At 34.2% G+C, this 13,738-nt stretch overlaps 2 protein-coding genes across 4 annotated transcripts; both read right to left on the bottom strand.

Moving 5' to 3' along the window:
• Positions 1–4,514: 4,514 nt before the first annotated feature.
• On the bottom strand, positions 4,515–7,436 carry LOC141639769 (type I inositol polyphosphate 5-phosphatase 8-like). The gene is made up of 7 exons (XM_074448821.1): positions 7,271–7,436; positions 7,013–7,094; positions 6,820–6,930; positions 6,125–6,733; positions 5,328–5,603; positions 5,028–5,223; positions 4,515–4,925 (listed from the first exon to the last, which is right to left on the bottom strand). The coding sequence occupies exons 1-7, from the start codon at positions 7,368–7,370 to the stop codon at positions 4,812–4,814; spliced, it is 1,488 nt and encodes a 495-aa protein (XP_074304922.1). The 5' UTR covers positions 7,371–7,436; the 3' UTR covers positions 4,515–4,811.
• Positions 7,437–8,433: 997 nt separating this feature from the next.
• Positions 8,434–13,219, bottom strand: LOC141639768 (uncharacterized). 3 transcript variants are annotated; one of them, XM_074448818.1, is made up of 4 exons: positions 12,890–13,219; positions 12,590–12,787; positions 9,382–10,646; positions 8,434–8,813 (listed from the first exon to the last, which is right to left on the bottom strand). In XM_074448818.1, exons 1-4 carry the CDS (start codon positions 12,905–12,907, stop codon positions 8,810–8,812), a joined length of 1,485 nt encoding a protein of 494 aa, XP_074304919.1. In that variant the 5' UTR covers positions 12,908–13,219; the 3' UTR covers positions 8,434–8,809. The 3 variants fall into 3 exon arrangements, with proteins under 3 accessions (XP_074304919.1, XP_074304921.1, XP_074304918.1); XM_074448820.1 differs by having other exon boundaries at positions 12,590–12,757; XM_074448817.1 differs by having other exon boundaries at positions 12,590–12,799; positions 12,890–13,218.
• Between the last annotated feature and the right edge of the window lie 519 nt (positions 13,220–13,738).

The raw sequence follows: 13,738 nt of genomic DNA, 5'->3' as shown, positions 1-13,738 counted from the left end.
ACCTACAACAACTACGTAAAACTGAATGCTGTTACGTAAAACAACAATTACCATAATTATATATAGTGTGTTCAAAGAAAATGTTAGATCTCTTAAACATAATTTTACCTTGATTATATATATTTACAATTAAGAGTATTTGCTCCTTATAAACTTCTCGCAACATCAAATCCAAACTAAATTCTAATAGAATTATTAGTTTCTAAACAACAATAAAAAAATATATGTGATTCTATTGCATAGAATGCATGGGGCAACATCATTTATTAGTTTTATGACATCATTTAAAATCGTTGAGTTACAAAGTTAGTATTTTATGGCAACGCTGAAACGTTGATTTAAGTTACCATGGTCTGGTAATAGAAAACTATTAAATTTAATAAAAAGTCAAACCATGCTGAAAATGAGAGCAAACAAAAATTCGGGAGTTGATTTAGATGAGGAGAGATTAATCATCAGTTCCCCTCACAAAAACGCAACAAAAATGTTGGCATTTGGTATTGACTATATCAGTTGTATAACATTCACAGATATAATTGGATTGTAGAGTTATTATTCTTATAATCTCACGCGTCATTGATTCTTAATAGAAATAGTCTTTGACTATTTATAATTAAGATTACTTGTCCTTAAAAGCTTCATGCAAAATATATAATACGGTACATAATTTGATAAATTTGTGAAAACTTCTTTGTAAATAATGTCTTTCGTTTGGCCTTGATACATTTGGTCTCTATCACGATGAGAACCTTAATCCCTTGGATGACTTTGCTCTTGACGCTTCTACGTAAAGGTGGTCATTACTAAAAATTGGCTTCAGCACATAAATTCCAACATGATTAAGTGATTGTCCCTGACTCTTGTTTATTGTCTAGCGAAGCATAGCCTCAATGTATATTGTCTCCGCTTAAGAACGAAAGGAATCTTTGTATCCGAGGAAGTCATTCCTATGCTCGGTTCAGTACCTTTTGCCAACATTGGAACCCGTAATTATCTTCCTTTCTATTTCGAATTTCCCAAGGCGATTGATAATAAGACAATGTCTTTTTAGATAGTCCTCTTACGGAGTTGATGTTCCTCAACAACATAACCGACATACCACACTTGGTAAAACATACCATTATGAGTTATGTTAAAAAATTCATCATGTATACTCCCTTCACTTCTTAATAAACATCTTTCCCATTACATCTCAAGGGTCAAACGTCGTTTATAACTTTGACAATTAATATGTCAAAAATCATGGTCAAACTAATGTATTGACGACTCTACAAAAACAATACATAGGATCATTGGGAAGAGAATGATGTACATTTAGTGTGAAATTCCTAAAAGATAATGAATTTTGCTCCCAAAGTCTAACGGGACTAAACTACTCTACCAAGTCTCGAATAATAGGAAACAAAAAAACGACTCCTAAAAGCAAGGATGTCATACGGGCGAGGGGACAGGACGAATATAGGCTTTCTCATACCCATGCCCTTAGTTGTCACAAGTAAAAATTTTCAAAGCCATAGATCAACTTGTGTAGATCTTAAAATAGTTTGTTCCATATAAATGTTATATTCTCGCTTATTCTATAGTTTTCAAATATTTCTGATATTTTATTTACCCATGTCCCATGGTTGACATGATTTAAAATTCCGTTTGAGTCTGAAACTTTATTTATATTCGCTGCATCCAAGACAAAAGAGATATAATTGGACAATTGTGATAGATTTTCCTTTTGATCAAGTTTGTTTTTTTATTGTAGAGTTAACAATTTTCTTATATGGAACGCTATTTATTTTGAACCAATTGCTTATTTATTCTATTTCTCATGATTATGATATATACGTACTTTGTGTTACAATGTCTCATTGCTAATATTTATTCTGAACAAATAGCTATTTTTTTTACTAATCAAGTTTATAAAATTAAAAATGGAACATGAGATTAACTCTTAACAATAGGTTCAAAAGTAAGTAAATATGGGTAAAAAAAATATCAAAAAGAAATTAATTTGATATTATAAAGGTCAAGAGATCATGAAATTAAAAATCTCATATTTAGGCTCTGTTTCGAAAAAAAATAAGCTTAAATTTATCTAATCAAAATTTTATTTTTTTTGTTGTTGTAAGTATTTGGTGGATAAATTATTTACCAAAATAAGCGAAGCATATGAGAAATAAGCTACCTGTTTTTTTTTAATACTTCAATTTATAATATCAAATATAGAGTACTTACAATGTCCTTTTATGCCATATTATAAAAAAAAAAGGCTTTCTTTCGGTTAGTTTAAAAAGTAATTTTTATTTAATCGGTTAACCGATCGGTTCCGAATTTTCAGTTATCTTTTAAGCTCGTTTTTTAGGTTTCAGTTAATTTTTATAATGAAATATAAGATATAGTATATATATGAATAATGTGTATGACATTAATATACCATATAATTAGTTACATAGTGTATTTTGAGTATGTAGCACCTACTATTTCGTAATGGTTAAATTACTTGGATATATGCTGGCGGTTTATATGAAATTTTGTAATAGATGAAATTAGGTGATACTACTAATGCGTGAGTCTACAATCGATCATCAATTCATCATATGAATAACACTATGAATTGTTCCATTGTTACACAAAAGCTTTGAGTTGTTTACACCCCCAAATTCTACTTCAGGTTTTCTCGGTTTCATTCCTCCATCTAATGGTCTCCACATTCTTATAGAAAGTAAATTAGTTAAACAAAAATAGTAACATATATAGATTAGTTAAGTGTTTTATGTATTGATACCTTGAATGTACACGGAGGCATTTATGTTTATGATTTCTATACACACACTCCAATGATTATTTAGTGATTACATTTCGATGAAATCGTAATTTATACTTCGTGTAATTACGTAAGATTACACTACATCATCTTAACATAACACTTGAATAAATAAATTCATCTTTTATCCGCCAGCTTCTTGAATTTTGATGCGAGAATACAAACTAAAAATGTATGAGACCATAAGTTGGGGAAAATAAATACGATAACTTGAACTATTATGAATTTCTATTATCTATTTGATAATTTTAATCTACTTATATTAGGATAATTTTATTAAAATATATTTGATCTACTTATATTAGGATAATTTTATTAAATATACTTGATCTACTTATATTAGGATAATTTTATTAAAATTTGTTTTAAATACTAAGAAATATACTTTTATTAGGATAATTTTATTTATTTAACTTTTTTTCGAAATCTACTTTTGTTAGGATTTCTAAAAAAAGTTGGACTCTCTAATATCGCTCGAAAAGTTTCTGCTTTATATATATGTATTGATTTTTATTATTTCAAGTGTGATGTGTCAAGATCTTAAGGGAAGGAGACATAAAAGTGGTACACGTGATCTCTACTCCCAAAGGAGTTAATTGGCTAAAATATATATTTTCTATTCTAGCTAATATTCTTACTAATTAATAAAAGTGGACCCACTGTTAATTGGTTCCATTAATTTACTAACACTAATTGACAAGTATATACCGTATATACATATATATACTCAAATGATTTACACAATATTCATCATCCCTGCCGAAATTATCTCACAAATTCCTTACCCTCTTAATAATATAACTCCAAATTGTTAATTAGTTTAATAATTTACTCCCTCCATTCAACTCCAAATGGTACTTATCACTTTTTCACGTTTGCCAACGCGAGTTTTACTCTGTAAATATCTTTAGTTACACATTTGTAAAAATTATAAAAGTTTGATATTTTAAATGTACTTCTAAAGACGAATAAAACAAGATCTCACATGGATATATTTTATCTTATATATTGGGAGGAAATGAGAAGATTCTTCTTACTTGTGAATAGTGTACAAAAAAGATAATTACCATTTGGAGTTGAATGGAGGGAGTATAAAATATTTATACAAATAATTTTATTGAGAGTGCCTCTTTAGAAACCAAATCTAAAAAGTACGTGCCGTAGCACGGGCAGTACACTAGTGTGAGAGTAATTATTTAAGAGGGAGAGAGTGATTAATCCCAAATAAGGAGTTAGGCAAAAAAAAATTTAATTTTTTAATCCCTAAAAATAAGGAGTCAATAGAAATTGCCTAAATAACTCATATTTTATCCAAAAAAATTGATTTTAATGTTGTTATGCCTAGGTTTGCCAAAAATGCTGCAGATGCCTTTTGAATGTATAGTTGTGATCCCATATGACTTGTATGCCTTCATGAATATGCCACAACTTTATACGCGATCCGTGTTTCATCAAAATGTCTTCACTAATTTCATTTTTAATCCCTCCGTCCCAATCATTAATTTACATTTGAATTAAAATACCTTTCACAAAGAGAAAAAGAAAAAGGTGAACAAACGATTAGGACGGAGGGAGTAATATGTGTAGCTATGTTGTTTGTGATACAATTGTTGACCTAAGCCCTACTAATTCAAATTAAACTTGATTTCTTCCTGCAGAATGTAACCAACCACTAAGGACTGTGAGGATGCAGAAGGGATTGATGTTGAATCATGAAATCATACTTACTTTCTGTCTATTATATACATAATATTGCAATTATTTACTTGTAAAATATCAAATTCAATCATTTACAACATTCTAATTTGTATGTCTTCCTTTAAGAAAGAAAAGGATTCGTCTGATTCCGGTAGTCATGACTGGCGTCTGGCGTACAAAATTGTGCCCTTCACGCTTATCAAGTAGCTAGGAGGAAAACAAGCCTGGAGTCACATATTTTTCTTGACGAATGATAGTGTCGCATATATATCTTGACAAAGTTAATCACAGCTTAATCCTACTGCCTATTATCTACAGTTAATGCTTTTCCACTCGCGGATCCTTCTGTTTCTGCCTTAATCAGTGACAGTAATGTACTACTTTTATTGCTGCATTGAACCTGCATGGGAGTCTGAAACAAACAATTTGAGTTATTTGCGTAGTTGGTTGCTGAATGTTTTAACCGTAATTGATGTATTTACGACAATAACATGTCTAGGTTTAGAATGCTTACATTGTATTTTGAAAGATTCATTGAAGCAAGAAACTTGCTTAGTGGCAGTGCAGCTGTTTTTGAATTCGCAGGCTTCAAAACATCAATTTCTGTGATGAAAAGGGCTGAAACAGGTCGATGGTCTGAGAATTTACTCTCTCCGCGGAAATAGGAAAGTTGTTCTACTCCTTTCCCAAACCACATTATTCTGTCACACCTGCAACCACAAGAATTTTGATGTCAATGTGTATCTTGTAGTCTTGTTTATGACGATCATTCGTAATGGTTAGTATATATCATTCATGGTTTTGTTGGGCGTACCATGCTGGGGTTCGTCTCTTCTCTGCTGAATTTGGAAGTAAAGGGGAATGTTTGTCTCCCGTGTAACGATTGCCAAGTTCTACAGAGTATTTATAGGTGGGTGCAAACTCTATATCTCCTTCTCTCCATCCTTGAAATACTCCCCTATGCTGTTGTTCCTTCTTGAGCTGGTCAAATTTTTGTAGCTCTTTCCACTTCTTCTGTCTTATTAGCTCCCGCGCTCTGTTGTCTTCCATGCAAAGCCGGTAGTTGAGGTCCCCAAACAAGAATATTCGTCTGTTTCACAACAATTTGACTGACCAAATTTAATAAAATAAAATAAACCTCCATTGCATTGCATATATGATTTAGTTCCTTGTTAAATGCCATAAAAGTTTTATCATAATTTCATAGTATATTTTTTATTTTTTTCAAGAGTTTCGTCATCCGATTGCTGTATATATATATATATATATATATATATATATATATATATATATATATATATATATATATATATATATATGATCTTATGTTATAGCTGGAGGCTGGAGCCATTTAGCTTGTGATTCAGTGGCCATAGAACTTCCCGTCAGCTCTTTTGAGGAACCATGTGGGGGGAACTGCCATGGACGCTATTGCGAAATTGGGTGAGACCTTAAATATTTTGTTATACATTTTAAAGTTTTGTCCTTCAGTTGGCTTAATTTTGTTTTGCAGAATTTTGCCAATCTAGGGGTAGGTTACCAATTAGGTGAGGAAATTGTAGGCCTGTAAATAGTGGTCAAGGAGGGCAAAATGAGGTGTTGAAAACATACTCATGTCCTAATATGGTGAGAGGAAGAGTATCTTCAATCTCCAAAGGTAGTCGAGGGAAAACAGTTCGCTTGAAGATCTCCCCGACTTGTTGGTTCCTTCGTAACTCATCTCCTTTCTTCTCGCCAGATGCCAAGTGAGCAGTTACAAAACAAAAACTGGTTCCATCAATTGACATACTGACAGAGACTGCACCCTTGTTTCCCAAGTAACCCATCAAACCACAGGCAACAGGAGTTGCCTTAACATTGGAAAACCGATACTTTCTTAGAAGATCTCGTTTTATCCATATTGTGAGAAAAACTCCGACCATTTTTTTGCTAGCCATCATTTTATAGGCATTAGAACTTCCATCCTGCTCCCCTTGTTGAGGGTTTGACCTTTCTCTTAAGGGAGTAGTGCTCCTCCTAAGACGTGTTTGTCGTCCACTGTTTTCAGGTTTAGCGTACTGATATTCGTCATTTGTCAATGGAGTTAGTGTAGATGACAGCCAAACACACCCTTCTCTGTTATTTAGTGTTTTTCCTACCAGCAAGTTCCATTTTCTTGCATCTGTGTAATCTTCCATTCCAATAACTGACTTTGTGTTCAAAGGGACAATCTCTTGGAACCTGTGAAAAACAAGGTTAATTAGATAGATCTGTGATCATGCTTTTCGAATCATCATGGTTTTTTTTTTCCGTCATGTATTACCTACCCGAGAACGTACATATCCACTGAGCTCTTTAGATTTAGCCATTCCTCTAAATCAGCAGCTAAGCTTCCTACTGGCGATTTTCCTCCCACATTCCATGTTCCCACAAAAATCCTGTTGAAAATATCATAAAACTAATGTGATCCAAAAATGCAATATATCGTCTAGCTGTTATGAATCTAGTCCGACTGATTACCTGAGTTCATGGGTTAAACCCGATGGTTGGAGTCCTCTAGAACCTACAAAACTATGACTTAGGTATTCCTCGGGTTCACTATCTGCAAAACAACAATAACATTAGCCTAGTGTCTTAAAAGACTCCTGCAAATGGCGGAGTCAGATGTACCAGACCTTACCAGAGTATAGAATTGTAATTCACATGAATAAACTTGCATTCTAGGAATACTGAATTACATAGAAGTGATGCACCATATTAATGTACAAAGATGCGCACCTGAAACTTCGGGTGAAGCGGAGGGCTCAGTTTTCTTGGATTTCTTTCTAAGCCATCTGGGTGACCTGCCAGATGACGACCTTAGCATTTGACTTCCCATAGCCCATGCAACAGTCTGCAAGCTAGTTTTTACGATATCACAAACTTGGCCGTTAATGTTGATGAATTTGACGTAAACTAGGCAAAAGGAAATTGAAGACAGAAGAAGGATGTTTACTGCCAAGAATTATCAGGGAAATTAGATGTTAGTTAGCAGAGAATTTAGGTGGCTAAAGAAGACGTGAAAAGTTCTATAAAGCATGTATAGTTTTATGATGGCTTAAGGTATTAAAAGGTCAAATTCAGTTTGTTTGTTTAGTTTGTTGTTTCTTAAATGTATTAGTCTTAATAATCCCATTTAAGTTATTGACTAAGTAGCTTTAGCTATAAGCCTATAATTTCCAAAGGCATCTTTTTAATTGTTTATTCTATTTTAGTATTAATAATCTACCAAGTATTTGTCACTCAAATATTTTGCTTATTTTCTATACTTCTCTCTATCTGGTGGTGCTTGTCACGTCTACCCTTGACAATTTTTGAAGCATTATTATGTATGATTTCTGATATTCATTTTATTTTCCATTTCAAAGTTAGACTTGGTGGTCTTGTACCGCCATTGAAACAGGCCGTTTAGAAGAGTTTCGTATTGGACTACATGATGCAGGGCAATGTGATGCTATTTTGCGTCATTTTTGTTTTGTTAGTATAGTCGTGAATATGAGGAAGCGTGATTTGTAAGAAAACGCAATTTGGTGGTTTCGCAAGTAGATAAATTGTTCTAAAATGGATATAAAGTTTCATATTAAATGGAATAGATCACTTTACGCTCGACACTAGCACACTTGCTGCCAAGTTAGAGTAACATAAGTACAAAGATACCGGATCAAGGTTTGTGTAGATTCAATCCTTGAGCTTTTAGATCTGAAAGTAGTAGTTGAAGACTTGAAGAAGTCTCAAGAGTAACAAGTTCTTAGAAGTCGTTTGGTTCGAAGTATTGGAATGGCATGGAATAGATTGTGATACTATAGTGGTATAGAGTTAGAATCTCATACTTGCTCATGAGTGTTTGGTTCGACCCTGGAATGGATATAGAGGTAGTAATAATATGGAATAGAGTTAGAAACTTGAGTAGAAACATGGGTATGAGATTTCAAGGGGTTGGAATGGAGTTAGAATCCATTGGGTATCTAACTCCATTCCAAAAACCTCCACAAGGAGTAGCTATAATAAGTCGGGCTCACAACAAAACTCCCTGGTACCTTACACTTTAGGCCTTTACAGAGTACAATCTAGTTAAGTACCAAAAAAACGCAACACTGAATTGCTCTATCCAACACCTTGTTAGCCTATTATCCTACTTCAAGGAACTAGAGAAGACGACGAGTCAGGATATACATCTCGAGTACGGTCGACTAGTGCAAAAGAAGCAACATTGCATTGCTCTATTCAACAACTTGTTAGCTATTTAATAACACCCCTTCCCCTTGCTAGCCATTGAGATCAACTGCAATTAGACAAGGTGCATAAATTCATCAGAGAGGACACAAAATCACACATTAATGGCAAAATGATTTCCAAAGTAATATTTAAAGTTAGTTTTTAACTACTACCTTTTCTATACCAACTTTTTCTGAAATTTACATCCAAACCACCACCTTTTTTGCAGAAAAAAAAAAAGTCGTTTTCTAGAGACTAATGATCATGAACGACATTCATTTTTGCCCACAACCGACCTTGATAGGGGATGAGAATACCATTTCTGAGTAATATTTGACAGAAAATGTCAGATATATTTGCCAAAAATGACATTATATTGGATGATTGGAGGGGATGTTAATGTAGGGAGTTTTGAAACTTTTTAAAGGTAGGAGTTTGAAAACAGTGAATATTAGTCATTTCGTAGTCATACTCATAACCTAGGTCCAAAATTCGTCAGCATCAAAATAATAGTACTAATTGATTCAGACTGCTGTTACAGTATAGAAGACCATCAGCAGGGGTTTCTAGGCTTTACGTCGGTAATTAGTCTGAATAAAGAAGACGTGAAATCCATTTAACAAGTGAAAGCAAACCTGAGGAGCAAACTTGCATCATTCATTGACATCTCCAAGTCTCTGTGCAATTCATTGTTCAAGCCATTGCTTTCAATTACAGAAACATCTATCAGTGTCTCCAACTTCCTTTTCAAAGGATCTCTTTTAGGCACAATGTTATCATCAAGTTTGCGTAAGACATTCTTTCGGCATTTTCGATGGAATGTAAACTTCCGAGGGCGAACATTTTCCAATTCTTTATGAAAGCTTCCAAATCCATTGGAGATGGGCACATCAAACAACTTTAACCCCACCAAGCCATCCACAGATGTAAGCGGGACTTTCTGGATTAAACCTTCTCTGGCTTCTTCCCCATCTCCTTCACCACAAACCATGACATCATTGCACCTATTCATTACTTCACTCTTACGACTCACACCCTCAAGGAGCGTTTGAACTGCCTCTACTGGGTCTTGTTCAGAATGCAAATTTAGACGAGTTGAACATGCCTTCAGTTGGCTAATTACGGGTCGTTTCAACGATCTGACATACTTTTTACGAGGTTTACCCCGCAAGGAAGCAATTGCTTCTCTGTACCTGGCAGTCTTTCCAGCAGATCTGCGAGGAGTACTAATTCTTTGGTCATTATAGCTGGTAGAGTTCAAATTTTTCTCATCAGTCTTTGAAGAGCACATGAGAAAAGGTTGGTCCAAAGATTGAACAAGAGAGTTCATGATACAACATTTCTTCATCACTGGATATAGACAGTTATTTGTTGCCTTAGCTTCACTGCTTTCTACGAGAACATTAGCAAGAGACTGGGTATCATTAGTTTTCAAACTAGGCGGCTTCATAGTTGACAAGTTTCTTTCAAATGCGCGTATTCTTTGAGAATGTCCAATTCTGCATAGATCTGCCTCTGTATTCTGCATAATGAAGGAACTATAATCTTCAGCGCTAGCCGAAGCATCATCCGAATTTGATTTGCCAAGAGAGCTCATACTATCCGCCACATGTAGAGAAACAATTCCTACTGAAGAAGCAATTTTTGCATCTGGAATCTTTGATGTGGAAGAATTAAGTGTATTATCATGGGGTAGATGTTCATACAAGGGTTGGTTTGTTTCATCAATGTGTCCATTTGAAGTCCTTTTCTTGTTGTTCGTCACAGTCTCTAATTTCTGATGCAGTTGCTTTAACTCATCCCTGAGGTCAACAATTATTCCCTCAGCCTCACCAAGTTGGGCTTCAAGCTCATCAATCTTCTTTTGTTGATTCAAGGATCTAGCTTCAGCATCTTGAATCTGATACAAGAAACTTGTTTCAATAAATGTTTTCATATCCCAATACAGAAAGCTCAAGAAAAGAGCTTCAGTATAATTCAGTACCCAAAAATGAAAACAAGATGTATAAATTCCAAAGGTTCCTTCCAAGGTCATCAGTGGCCGATCTTAGAGCAAAATAGCAGAGAAGACCAAGGTTTTGAAGTTTGAACCCTTGACCTTATGTCTGATTATTAACCGCTCAATCAGTGAGGCAGGAGGGCAAGTGATAATTTATATATTGAAATGTATTCAGTGTATAAACTAAAAAAGTCTTACGTTGCTATCCTCTCCAAAGCCAAATCGTCGTTTGAAGTTTAAACCCTTCACATTTCGGCGTAATATTTGAAAACTTTGCTAGCATAACTAGTGGTGATACTTGAAATTATCGTCGGGCGGGAAATGGTCCATGTACTTTGAGCATTTAATAATAACCAAGTCCATTAACACAACCCAATCTATGTTGCTCGGACTCGGTTAGAAGTATCCGACACGGGTACGTGTCCGAGTGTCGGATTCGTCTATTTTATGGAAAAAAAATTATGTTTTTGGTCTAAAATGAAATGTCCAAGTGTCCTACCCATGTCCGAGTGTCCAGTGTCCGACACGGGTATGTGAGGTAATATTGAAGAGTCCGAGCAACATAGAACCCAATAGCGTTACCAACAAATATACGCAACTTAAATCTAGATGGTTAAGGAGGGGTCCATCGACGCAAGTCAGTCAGGTAACATCTAATACATTAGGTAATATTCATTGTTTTCCAGTTTTTTTTTTAATACTAGTGCTAGGATCAGTCAGTTATTCACTTTTATCAGTCAGAGCTTCAAATCTTTCTTAATGAAAGCGGTTAGTTTTTTCATATTCAGAGCCTAGAATCACTGTGACTGATACATTTCCTTCGTCAAATCATTTTAAGATTTTAAATATCTAGGAGACTAATAACTTCATGCCATTTCTATTGACTAGCAACAAATCAGATATAGAGCAAACACGGGGATAATGTATAATTTCAGGCGCCCGGCAGCTCTGATATTTATTTAAAAAAAATAAACTACGCAGGATAATACAAGTATTAAGCTGCATAAAACCAAGTTACAATTCTAGGAAATGGGAGAACATGAGAAGACAAAGAAGTAAAACAATGAAATAGTTATAAACTATGAACAAAGGGAATCCCAAACACTTTCAATATCAATCCAATTTAATTCAGTTCATTTATATCCTTGCTAAACAGATTGGAAACAAGCAAAACAAGATAAGGCTGTCTTAAAAAAATGTATACTTGAATGAACCTAATAGGGGTTACTAGGGCGCAGAAGACTGTATCACCATACTAGAGTGCAGAAGTACTACTCACTCCAATAATAAAAATTTAAACTGCAGAAAGATCACTTGCTTACTACTACCTCCGATTCGTTGGAAATGCTCCGTTTGCTTTTTGTACACGCATTAAGGTTGTGAGTGGGTGATGGGTCTCGCCAATAAAGTAGAGTGATCTTACTGACAAAATCATGGTTAAAACGAAAATGGGGGCAATTCTAGTGAATAGGTAAAAAAAAAGAATATACGGCAACTCCTAAGAATCGGAGGGAGTAATGGGTAAATAATTGTCAACCGATTCATTGTTGTACAATACTCCGTACAATACAATGCAACATAAAGTAGCATACTTTGTTGACAAAAATCCTTAAAAACAAATTAAAAAATTCAAAAACTTAGCCCAGTTCAATCACAAACCACAAATCAATCCCGAGAACACTCTTTTTAAACTTACAACATACGGAGTAATAGAAAGAGACGAAATTTCAAAATTCAAAAACTTAGTACAGTTGAATTATAAACCAGAAATCAATGACGAGACTACAAAACTGAAAATTGAATGTGTTAATGGCTTAAATTAAGACGGTCTTAAACGATAATACCTGAGATTTGAAAGAATTATTAAGATGAAGCATCATAGTGACAGAATCTTGTTTGAAGGAAACTAATTCCTTATGAAAACCAAGTGCTTTACGCTCAGCCAACATTACTCTCGCCGCCGCTTCCTTTGATGTATTTAATATCACCTCCGCATACACCTTTTTCATTGCCTGCATTTTAATCTCCAATTCTTCAATTTTCTGCCCATTTTTCTAAAAAATTAATTCAATCAATTAACCAAATTAATCATAATAATCAAATTAATATTAAATATAATTAATGGGTTTTACGAAATTACGTACCTTGGAATCTTCCGACATGCTTGAATTATGGCGAGGTATCGATGGAGGAGAAGAAATTAGTGGAAATGTTTTAAGTTTTTTTTTTTAAAAAAAAAAATTAAGGATTTAAGGAGTTGAAGTATGATGTTCAAAGTTAATTACAATCTGACCCTTTGATTGAGGAGGAGCGGTACGAATTGGTTTTTTGGTTTGCGTTCAAGGTATGTCGTTTATTTGTATGGATGATACGACGTCGTTGAGGGGGGATAAACAGTGGAACTTCTAAAGTATGTCAATTATCCGCGATGGGGGGAGTGATTTTTACATGTTTACCCTTTTTGGGCGGGAAAACATTGACGACACACGGCAATGGGGCTAAAATGCTAAGAGCAAGTCCAATGGTGAGCTATAACTTTCTAGCTTGGTAATTCCACATCATATTTCAAGCTACAACCCTTAAACCATTCCAATGGTAAGCTATAAGTTTCTAGCTTTGTTTTTGTTTAATAAATAAAAAATTAACAATAAATCAAACTTAAATTTATTTAGCTAAATTTCTATTGGTTGATTTGTGATAGTGGGTTCATTCAAGCTACTAGCTTAATGAAGCTAGTTCTTAAAAGTTCATTCTATATATATGTCTCCAATGGTGTGCAGAAGAACTAGCCACAATTTTAAGAAATTGCAAGCAAGTCCCTAAACTACACCATTGGACTTGCTCTAAATGCTTAAGTTCGTATTGAAACGGGTGGGTCAACTTTTGTGAAGGGTTGATTTACAATTTTGGACATTTGTCAGCATTATTTTAGGGTATTGTTTTTTTACATACGACTTTTATTCTTTCACATACGTAGTTTACAATATTATCCT

This window comes from Silene latifolia, unplaced genomic scaffold (genome assembly GCF_048544455.1).
Source record: "Silene latifolia isolate original U9 population unplaced genomic scaffold, ASM4854445v1 scaffold_57, whole genome shotgun sequence".
NCBI lineage: Eukaryota > Viridiplantae > Streptophyta > Magnoliopsida > Caryophyllales > Caryophyllaceae > Silene > Silene latifolia.
Note: the sequence above shows the minus strand (reverse complement) of the source record. Positions and strands in the feature narration are given on the sequence as shown.

Bases quoted from the DNA above. Each gene is read 5' to 3' on its own strand.
- LOC141639769 (XM_074448821.1), bottom strand. From the start codon at position 7,370: ATGGGAAGTCAAATGCTAAGGTCGTCATCTGGCAGGTCACCCAGATGG. The intron at 7,095-7,270 runs GTGCGCATCTTT...GTTGTTTTGCAG, and splicing joins CGCTTCACCCGAAGTTTCAG to ATAGTGAACCCGAGGAATAC. The intron at 4,926-5,027 runs GTAAGCATTCTA...TGTTTGTTTCAG, and splicing joins TGAATCTTTCAAAATACAAT to ACTCCCATGCAGGTTCAATG.
- LOC141639768 (XM_074448817.1), bottom strand. The intron at 10,647-12,589 runs GTATTATCGTTT...TTCTTGTATCAG, and splicing joins ATAATTCTTTCAAATCTCAG to ATTCAAGATGCTGAAGCTAG.